The sequence below is a fragment of the Mustela nivalis genome (genome assembly GCF_964662115.1).
Source record: "Mustela nivalis genome assembly, contig: HAP1_SCAFFOLD_2883, whole genome shotgun sequence".
NCBI lineage: Eukaryota > Metazoa > Chordata > Mammalia > Carnivora > Mustelidae > Mustela > Mustela nivalis.
This window is the reverse complement of record NW_028133782.1, coordinates 22905-32959: the sequence shown is the minus strand read 5'-3', so window position 1 is coordinate 32959 and position 10055 is coordinate 22905. Positions and strand designations below refer to the sequence as shown.

The 10055-nt window shown below is 45.6% G+C and overlaps 1 protein-coding gene across 1 annotated transcript in view; it reads right to left on the bottom strand.

The window, feature by feature from the left end:
• Positions 1–1467: 1467 nt before the first annotated feature.
• LOC309858609 (serine/threonine-protein kinase mTOR-like) overlaps positions 1468–10055 on the bottom strand; it is a gene marked incomplete at its 3' end in the record, with an annotated part of 29699 nt that continues 21111 nt past the window's right edge. The window contains exons 13-18 of the mRNA XM_082751323.1: positions 5442–5564; positions 4739–4828; positions 4522–4614; positions 3489–3623; positions 3124–3253; positions 1468–1775 (exon numbers count right to left, since the gene is read on the bottom strand). Coding sequence (XP_082607449.1) covers positions 1468–1775; positions 3124–3253; positions 3489–3623; positions 4522–4614; positions 4739–4828; positions 5442–5564 — 879 coding nt within the window. The remainder of the gene's footprint in view (positions 1776–3123; positions 3254–3488; positions 3624–4521; positions 4615–4738; positions 4829–5441; positions 5565–10055) is intronic.

Here is a 10055-nt window from a genome sequence, read left to right as displayed (position 1 = left end):
ACATTAGGACATGTATCAATGTAATTCAACATATTAACACACTGAAAGAGAAAAAATTATATAATCGCCACACGAAACAAATCAAAGGCATTTGGTAAATCCAATACTTGTTCACGATAACTATAATACATGATAAAAATTCTAGCAAACTAAGACCATAAGGGAACATTTATAGCCCTTAAAAAGCTACCTGTCAAAAACCTAGAGCAAACATTATACTTAGTGTGGAAATCTTAACAGCAATCCCACTGAAATGAGAAACAAGATTAAAGATTTCCAGGTTCACAGAGTCTAATCCACATTGTAGTGAGAGTCGTAGAAATGAAAATGAGGAAAAGTAGTAACTGGTTTAAAGATTAAAACAAAAAACAAGAACTGCCTTTCTCTTCTTGCAGACTATATGATTATCTACAGTGAAAAGCTAGGAAAATTTAGTTAAATTATTAGAATTAGTAAAAACTCGATGAGGTTGCGTACTTAAAACTGTACTTCCGTACTCCAGGCACAAAGTTAAAAAATATACTTTCTAAAAAGATACTATTTCCTCTATACGTACATCAAATTGAATATATAATCACAGAGGAAAATCTGATCTTAAAAGTTAATTCAAGGGGCACCTGGGTGGCTCAGCCGGTTGAACGTCCAACTCTTGATTTCAGTTCAGTTCCTGACGGCAGAGTCCTGAGACCAAGCCCCGTCTCAGGGCTCCCCGCACTGCAGGGATCTGCTTGAGATTTTCTCTCTCCCTGTTTCTCTACTCCTCCCCCTGCACATCCATACACATGCTTTCTCTCAGTCTCAAACAAGGAATCAAGTCTTTAAAAAAAAGCCCCCTTGAGCTTTGTTGAGCAGGTTCACTGCCACTAGTGGGACGGGAAAATAATCACAGCGCCGCTCTGCAAGTCGTGTAGTTTAGAGAAAGAAAAGAGAGCAAAAGGGAAAAACAGGCTAGAAAGTCCTTACTTTGCAACCAGTGTGACAACAGATTCAGGCAAGGATCATCCGCAGCTGCTTGGTCATTGGATCAAAGACAGGGAACAGGACAGTCACAGGCTTGGAGCCTATCAGCCTATCAGCCCTGGATTACTTAATGACTCAAGAAAAAGGCAACTTACAATGGAGAGCTCTGACAGAGACCGATTTCACCACATGCTCAAACTCAGGATCAGCACTAATGGGAGAAGCTGACGTTATAAGATCTGGTAAGAGGTATGCAATGTCACCTCCATAACAGTCTCGCTAAAACGAGGGACCCGATAAGACTCCAATCCAATCATGAGGAAGCAACAAGTTCACCCAGTGTGATGTTCTACTGGACAAGTGCCCTGAAATCTAGGTACACCCCCCACCCGCCCAAATGCCCCCCCCAACTCATTGTTTAGCCCTTCTAAGGCGATAACCCAGGAAACTGAACCTGTACCCTCAAAGGTTAGGAGTTAGGGGGCGGGGAGGTACTCAGCCCAACATTCAACAGGGGGCATCTGTGTGGGGCTCAGGAGCAGGGGCGGGGTTTGACCTACTCACCTCCCGGATGGCCCCGTCGCAGACCCGAATGACATTGAGGAATGTGGGCATGACCTGCGGCAGGAACTGTACACACTTGAGGCCCAGGGACTTGAAGATGAAGGTGATGGCCTGGACGACCATAGTGTGATGGTGTGACAGGGACTGGTCTCGGAAGATCCGCATCAGCGCCACCATGGACACAGCGGGGTAGAACTCATCCAACGGCAGGTTGCCCATGTTGACCAGCATCTCGCTGGTGCTATAGTCAGCTAAGACAAAACCATGGCAACGATCATGAGCTATACATGCCACGACCAACTAGGAGCAGAACCTGGCTAACAACAAGCAGCTAGACCGTCGTTCAGCATTCTCGGGGACACAGGACAGATGACGAACCCACGAACAGGCTCTCACGGCGAAAAACGCAAGAGCCTTTGGCTGTTCTATTACCCCGGCCACAAAAACCTGGAACAGTACATGATGGGTTTTCTTTAAATTGCTCGGTTCAACTTCGCTTATCATTACAGTTGACAACTTTGTAGTTGAAACCATTAATAAAAATAATGACTCTCCCAAATGAAAGTAAAGGGAATCAAATGAGGCTAACATCTGTTCAGCAGCTGCTTGGTGCCCCCAGGGACTTCGGATGAGGGAGCGGCGAATGCTAGCTGACCTGAACAGCAAGGATCGCAAAGATTGGGTGAGGGGTGGGTGGACGGTTCACTGACGAGGCCAAGCACTAGACCAGCCGAGACTGGACTGGCGCCGGGGAGAAAGGACGAAATGTGCAGGCACTGGGCTGAGACTCTGTTCCTGAGAGCCCCGGGTCTGGAGGGTAACGTCAGAGCTATGCTTCTCTGCTCTACAGAAGAACTGGAAGCAACAGGATTCCACCCATGGAGCTCAGAAACAAATTATTTTTAAAAGGCTCAGGGGTTAGAGCACTGGTCTTGTAGAAACAAAATACTTTGGGAAAACAACACTTCGCTGGAAAGGTTGGAAGAGCCACTGCTGAACTTTTACTCTTCCGGAAATAAGCCTGCCTGATGAACAACAGGTTAAGTCTAGAAAAATCTGCTGTAGCCCCATACCCTCCCCAATCGCTCAGGGTACTTGTCAAAAGGCAAAGGGGCTCCAAGGCCAGACCAGCTGATGAAAAAAAAGAGCCCTGGATTCGGATTGCTACCACTTTCTCTGTGCCCCTAAGCCTGGCCTCAGGTTTCCCTAGCAATTAAAATAAGGAGAATAAATTCTGCCCTGTTCCTCCCTGGGTGCCATGAGAATAGAAAACATCAAAGAAGACTAACAAAGAATGAGAGATGAGCAGAGGGGATGGGGTGATAATTCACATCTCTCTCATCAGCACCAAAAAGTGGGTATAGACTTGGCCTGTCGACTCTTGACAAAGAATGTGGGCAGATGGAAGGACTCTGGACACACTGGGAAGCAGCACCCCTGTTGTGATTCAAGAGAAAACTTAACTTTCCATTCAAAAGTCATGAAGTGGGCCAATATGCTCTAATCTGTTATCCAGCCCAAGGCTCTTTCTAAGCACAGCCAGCGAGGACTTTGTGAGGCAGGAACTTGGCGAGTCTTTCACAGTTCCCCTCCACTTACAGGAATCCTGACTTGACTTGGATTCAGATAGGCTGACGGCAGAAGCATCGCGGGACTGGTCAATCATGCCAATGTTTACTTTGTGCTTGTAGGGATCCAGGGCCCCTAAAAGCCCTAACACACGGATAGCCTAGGTGAGAAAGGGGAAGGAAAAAGAAAACATTCATCACAATGTCCGGTGTTGGTTTCGTGACTCCTCCTCCTCTCATGTCCCACGACATCCAGCTGACATCTGAATGAGCAGCTAGAAGAACAAAACGGAGGGCAGGACAGCTCATCAACACTCTGTCCGAGCACGTTAATGCCACAATCTCTCCATTCTCCCAGCAAAGTCTTTAAAGAACCAAGTTTGCCATGGTCCCTACCTCTCTCCGTGTCCCCTGGTTCTGCTCAGTCTTCAGAAAATTCAGCAGGACCTCAAGCAAAGTGGGGTATTTCCTGTAGGGCTCCACCACATAGCCAGTGCTGGCCACCAACTGTCCCAGGGTCCACAGAGCCACCTGGACAAGCAACAGAACAATGGTTTGTTGAGCCAGTGAGAGAGAAGAGAAAGCATGGTTTGTACTCTCTGTTAATGACACAATGAAGTAGGATGCCTGGGTGGCTCAGTCAGTTAAGCGTCTGCTTTCCGTTCAGGTCATGGTCCCAGAGTCCTGGGACCAAGTTCCGCATCGGGCTCCCTGCTCAGTGGGGAGCCTGCTTCTCCCTCTGCCTGCTGCTCCCTCTGCTTGTATGCTCTCTCTAACAAATAAATAGATAAATTCTTAAAAAAAGAAAAATGATGCAATGAAGCGTTAGAGGCTTTTCCAAGAAAAGACGTTTCCATGAACAGAAATCCTTGAGAGTCTGGGCATAAAAACAAGGCCACAAACCAACATACCCAGCACTAGATCAAGAGATAAAAGAAAAGCCCCACCGTTCTCAACGGAAATACACAGCCCTTCCACGTTCTGAGTGATTAATGGGAGAAATCAATTTAAAAGGAAATTAGGATTGTTCTTAATTTTGGTCTAGTCATATACTGACCTCGGTGACCAAACTAAATGAAGCCGGAGCTGGGGAAGGGTATGCTGAAGCTCTACTTGCCTCCACAGCTACAGGCCCATGCTTTCTCTTTCCCTCTTGGGGCTGGGGCTCTGACAGATAACCTGGATTTTCTTTTACCCAGAGGAAAGGCCACTGGCCAGCCCTGAGGATTACTGAACGCGAATCCAGGTCAGGATGGCTGCTAATTCTGGCTCCAGATCTTTCTTCATTTTCCTCAACAGATATTTCCGAGTACTTACTGTGTGCCAAGCTTTGGCTCAGGCACTGGCTGGGGGCACTAAGTGACGAAGAAAGGCAAGGGCCCTGGCCTCAGGGGCTTGTTCTACCCAGTCCGGAAGAAGCAGTACGCACCTGCCTTTTGGCCAACAGAGAGGAGTCCTGCAGCATGTCCATGATGGTAATAAAGAGTTCGTCCACCCATTTCCTCATTTCCAGGCCACTAACCTATAAAATGAAAAAGAGGGGTGGCAGGTAAGATTAGAGATTATGGCATTACAAAGTATTTTGATTTCCTCAGAGGCTAAACAGTATTCTTTCCATCCTACGGAGAAAGCAGCTATCCCCTTACCTGAGCCAATTCTCCTATCGTAGCCAAGACATTGTTGATCACACCTGGGTTTGGATCAGGGTCCGGATCTTTCAGTTTCAAAATTAAAGCCTATGAAAAAAAGGGATGATAAAAATGAATGCAGGACAGAATCTACTAGAAACCCTTCTTTCACGTGAGTAAAATTCACCTGAGAGACCATTTCAATCCTAGATAAATTACTTCTAGGCTTTATGAATCCAGGATTTCTCCAGAATGTGAATTCTAAAACTCTTCTCCATACTGAGCCTAGTTAGATGTATGAGAAAGCTGAGAAATGCCTTGAGAAAAACACGTTTCCTGTGCCTTCTCACACAGTACCTGATCATCTGCCAGATTCACATAAGTTCTGAAAGATTTCTAAAGCCTCTAACATATTCGAATTTTAAAGCTAACTTTTTTTCACTTTGAAGTACCTATTTTACACCAATCTCTACCTACTTCTCCTTTCCAAGCACATTTGATGATGTGCTCCAATCACTGTATCTTATCTCTTATACGGAGAGCCCTTTCCTCCAACTGGTGAGATTTTCACTGTTCTTTCACTAAGAATGTTTGATGTGGCCCTTGACCCTGAGCCTGGGACGGAAGAAACTATCTACTAAAAAACTCCCATTGTCTCAAAGGAGCGGACATAAGATGACTTGCAAAGAAAGTGCCAGCTTCTCTAGCTGCTATGACTTACCTTCAGAATGGGCTCCATGTAGGGGCGGATGAGCCGGGGGGCATTGGAGACCAGGTGCCCCAGCATTCGGGCACTCTGCTCTTTGATTCTTCCAATGCCACTGTGCTCCAGCTCTGTCAGAATCTGCAGGAAAGAAAGGGGTGGCATGGTAGAGAAAGTTCTAGAGAGGAACGGTGTATTGAAGGGGAAACACGGCAGGGAACCAGAGGAAGGAACCAGAATTGCACTGGATCCTATGGATCAAGGAGCTGCTGGATCCTCCACAAAGGCCAACTGCCGAGGACACAGCAGTGATGGGAAGACAGACTGCTGGACATCAGCCCCAGCCCCCTCGTCCCCCAGCCGTCCCCGAGCACAGCTTTAACAGTACGGCACAGGCCCAAGGGGCTGGGAACACCAACACGGACAGCGAGAGCCAGGGTCTGCAGAAATGAGGAACAAGGGAAGGGTTCTCTTTGAAAACAATCTTTGCAAATCACTGCAAATCACTATAAATAATGACAAGGAATCAGAGAACAGTCAGACCAGCTCTGCTATTGAAAGAAATATTAATACTCAGTAGTGGTTTCAGGGACGTCTAGATAAACCCAAACAGTCAGGGATTATACCAACAGAATCCCCTTGGGCCTTGATGAACAGAAATAACAAGTTTGTTCTGACATCCTTAAAACACCAGTAAACCAGCACATTCTACTCACTGTGACACAGATATAAACAACTTAATAAAGAGAGACTTCTGGCGAGCTGAAGTTGCCGGAAGGAAATCTCTGAACCGTGAGAAAAGTGCATGTTAACTCAGCTACCCAGAGGAAGAGTTTATAACTTAATAATATGTTTTGTCTTAGGTTATTGATTTAATAATTCTGACTTTCTGGATTCCTCCCGGCAGCCCATTTTCCCCTGTCACAGCAGACAGCAGTGAGAGGGGACAGAGGGGCTGCTGAGAACAGACCCACAGGAGCCAGGAGACGGCCGGCAGGGAGGAATCATGCCCGTGAGGAGAGCACCAATCTCCGGAGCATCAGGGGCCAAATCAAAGATCCCCAAATTCGCTTCCAGAGCCAGCAAGCATCCCTGTGCCCTGACAACGATGCCCTAGAGCCCCCTCTGATGATCGAGGGGCATGAGGAAAAGAGAGGCATGAGGAAATGTCCCATATCAAAGCGCGCAAATGTGCGATTCAACTTGAGAAGGTCTGTATCCACACTTGAAAACAAGAAAAATTATGCACCCAAAACCATAAGATACCTAGCAATAAACCTAACCAAAGAGGCAAAGAATCTGTACTCAGAAAACTATAAAGTACTCATGAAAGAAATTCAGGCAGACACAAAGAAATGGAAAAATGTTCCATGCTCATGGATTGGAAGAACAAATATTATGCAAATGTCTATGCTACCTAAGGCAATCTACACATTTAATGCAATCCCTATCAAAATACCATCCATTTTTTTCAAAGAAATGGAACAAATAATCCTAAAATTTATATGGAACCAGAAAAGACCTCAAATAGCCAAAGGAATATTGAAAAACAAACCCAAAGTTGGTAGCATCACAGTTCCAGACTTCAAGCTCTATTACAAAGCTGTCATCATCAAGACAGTATGGTACTGGCATAAAAACAGACACACAGATCAATGGAACAGAATAGAGAGCCCAGAAATAGACCCTCGACTCTATGGTCAAGAAATCTTCGACAACGGGACGCCTGGGTGGCTCAGTTGGTTGGACGACTGCCTTCGGCTCAGGTCATGATCCTGGAGTCCCGGGATCGAGTCCCGCATTGGGCTCCCAGCTCCGTGGGGAGTCTGCTTCTCCCTCTGACCTTCTCCTCGCTCATGCTCTCTCTCACTGTCTCTCTCTCAAATAAATAAATAAAATCTTTAAAAAAAAAAAAAAAAAGAAATCTTCGACAAAGCAGGAAAAAATGTTCAATGGAAAAAAGACAGCTCCTTCAACAAATGGTGTTGGGAAAATTGGACAGCCACATACAGAAAATGAAACTGGACCTTTCCTTACACCACACATGAAAATAGACTCAAAATGGATGAAGGTCCTCAATGTGAGAAAGGAATCCATCAAAATCCTTGGGGAGAACACAGGCAGCAACCTCTTCAACCTCAGCCATAGCAACTTCTTCCTAGGAACAATGCCAAAGGCAAGGGAAGCAAGGGCAAAAATAAACTATTGGGACTTCATCAAGATCAAAAGCTTCTGCACAGCAAAGGAAACAGTCAACAAAACCAAAAGACAACTGACAGAATGGGAGAAGATATTTGCAAACGACATATCAGATAAAGGGCTAGTGTCCAAAATCTATTATAAAGAACTTAGCAAACTCAACACCCAAAGAACAGTCTAATCAAGAAATGGGCAGAGGATATGAACAGACATTTCTACAAAGACATTCAGATGGCCAACAGACACATGAAAAAGTGCTCCACATCACTCAGCATCAGGGAAATACAAATCAAAGCTACAATGAGATAACCCCTCACACCAGTCAGAATGGCTAAAATTAACACATCAGGGAAGGACAGATGCTGGCGAGGATGCAGAGAAAGGGGAACCCTCCTACACTGTTGGTGGGAATGCAAGCTGGTGCAACCACTCTAAAAAACAGCATGGAGGTTCCTCAAAAAGTTGAAAATGGAGCTACCGTACAACCCAGCAATTGCACTACTGGGGATTTACCCTAAAGATACAAACGGAGTGATCCGAAGGGGCACATGCACCCAAATATTTAGAGCAACAATGTCCACAATAGCCAAACTATGGAAAGGGCCTAGATGTCCATCAACAGATGAATGGATCAAGAAGATGTGGTATATATACACAATGGAATACTCTGCAGCCATCAAAAGAAATGAAATCTTGCCATTTGTGACGACGTGGATGGAACTAGAGCGTATCATGCTTAGCGAAATAAGTCAATCAGAGAAAGACAACTATCATATGATCTCCCTGATATGAGGAAGGGGAGATGCAATGTGGGGGGTAGGAAAAGAATGAATGAAACAAGATGAGATCGGGAGGAAGACAAACCATAAGAGACTCTTAATGTCACAAAACAAACAGAGGGTGGCCGGGGGTAAGGGGGTAGGGAGAGGGGGGTGGGGTTATGGACACTGGGGAGGGTATGTGCTATGGAAACTGCTGTGAAGTGTGTAAACCTGGTGATTCACACACCTGTACCCCTGGAGCTAATAATACATTATATGGTTATAAAAAATTAAAAAATTTTAAAATAAATAAATAAAAAATTAAAAAAAAGAAAAAATTAAAAATGTGGGGGTTTCAAGGGGTAAGCTCAGTACATGGTAAGTTCATTCAACGGTGCGTCACATTCTCCAGTATCAGGAAAACTGAGATGGCCTGATAGCCCGGCGGCTTATTGTAACCTTCTAGAGGACACAGGCCATGCCTGGCTTATTCACTAATGTTTCCAGCACCCAGCAGGACCTGGAAGTTGGAAGATATCCAAAACATCTACTGACTGAACGAACACATTGATATTCTCATTAGGAAATATTTCTCTATCAGGCTTTTTAAAGCAGGATTTGGGTTGGCAGGCTCAACAATGATTTGTTTTCCTTCCCAAAACCTTAGGGATTTTAAAAAAGACTTCAAAGGATAGGCGCTCCTAACACAGGCCAGCAGTTGAAGAAATAAACCACCAGGCTACAAACAAGAGCGCCAACATAATACAATCCTCTAATTCGTTGACTGATGACATAACTTACAGTCACTTTAGTTATGATTGTGAATACACCACATTTCTCTAGGATGAAAGTTACCTATGTTAATGATTCATCTGTGTTTACGCTTTCTGTGGGTGGGTCAAGAAGGAGATCAAGAGGGAGGGACGGGGTGGAGTCCGCGAACAGGAAAGGACTGGGTGAGGCGCACTGAGACCCAGAAGAGGTCAGGCAGAAAGGACTGGACCACACACCACTCGCAAGGAGGCCATTTATGTGTGTAGGTGGAGACAAAAACTGGGGAAAGAGGTTTTAGCAGGAATGGAAAATCCTGGGGAGCCTGGCTGGCTCAGTCCATAAAGCATGCAACTCTTGACTTGGGGTTGTGAGTTCGAGCCCCACGTTCGGCATGGAACCTACTTAAAAAAAAAAAAAAAAAGTCCTAGTAGATCAAGCCACAAGGCCAATCTGAAGCTACCTTTGGTTCTAGTCTTCTAGCTGGCTTAGCTTGGCATCTGATATTATTTAAGAACAAACGCCAGGGATCACAGACCGGGGCAATGACCATGAGAAGCAATGTTGGAACCATTCTCATCCTTGGCCTCTGTGCCAGACCTGGCATCAGCAAGAGCAGGAGAGTGGAAAGGAAGGTCGGGCGCTGCGAAAACAAGACGCCATCTGCGGGCTGAGCGGAGAGGGCCAAGGAGTGCGATCTCTGGGGACTTGCCAGCAACAAGAGAAGAGCTGCAGAAGAGGTTAGCTGGGATAGGAGGCCCCTGGAGTTACACTGCCGAGAGGCTGATGAGGTGATCAGCACTGGAACTGCAACTGTGAAGCTGGGAAAACAAGCACTCTTGGAGCCAAAGGTGGCTTTTACCGGGTATCTCGACCTTTTTCTCCCTTCCTGGTCCTCGTC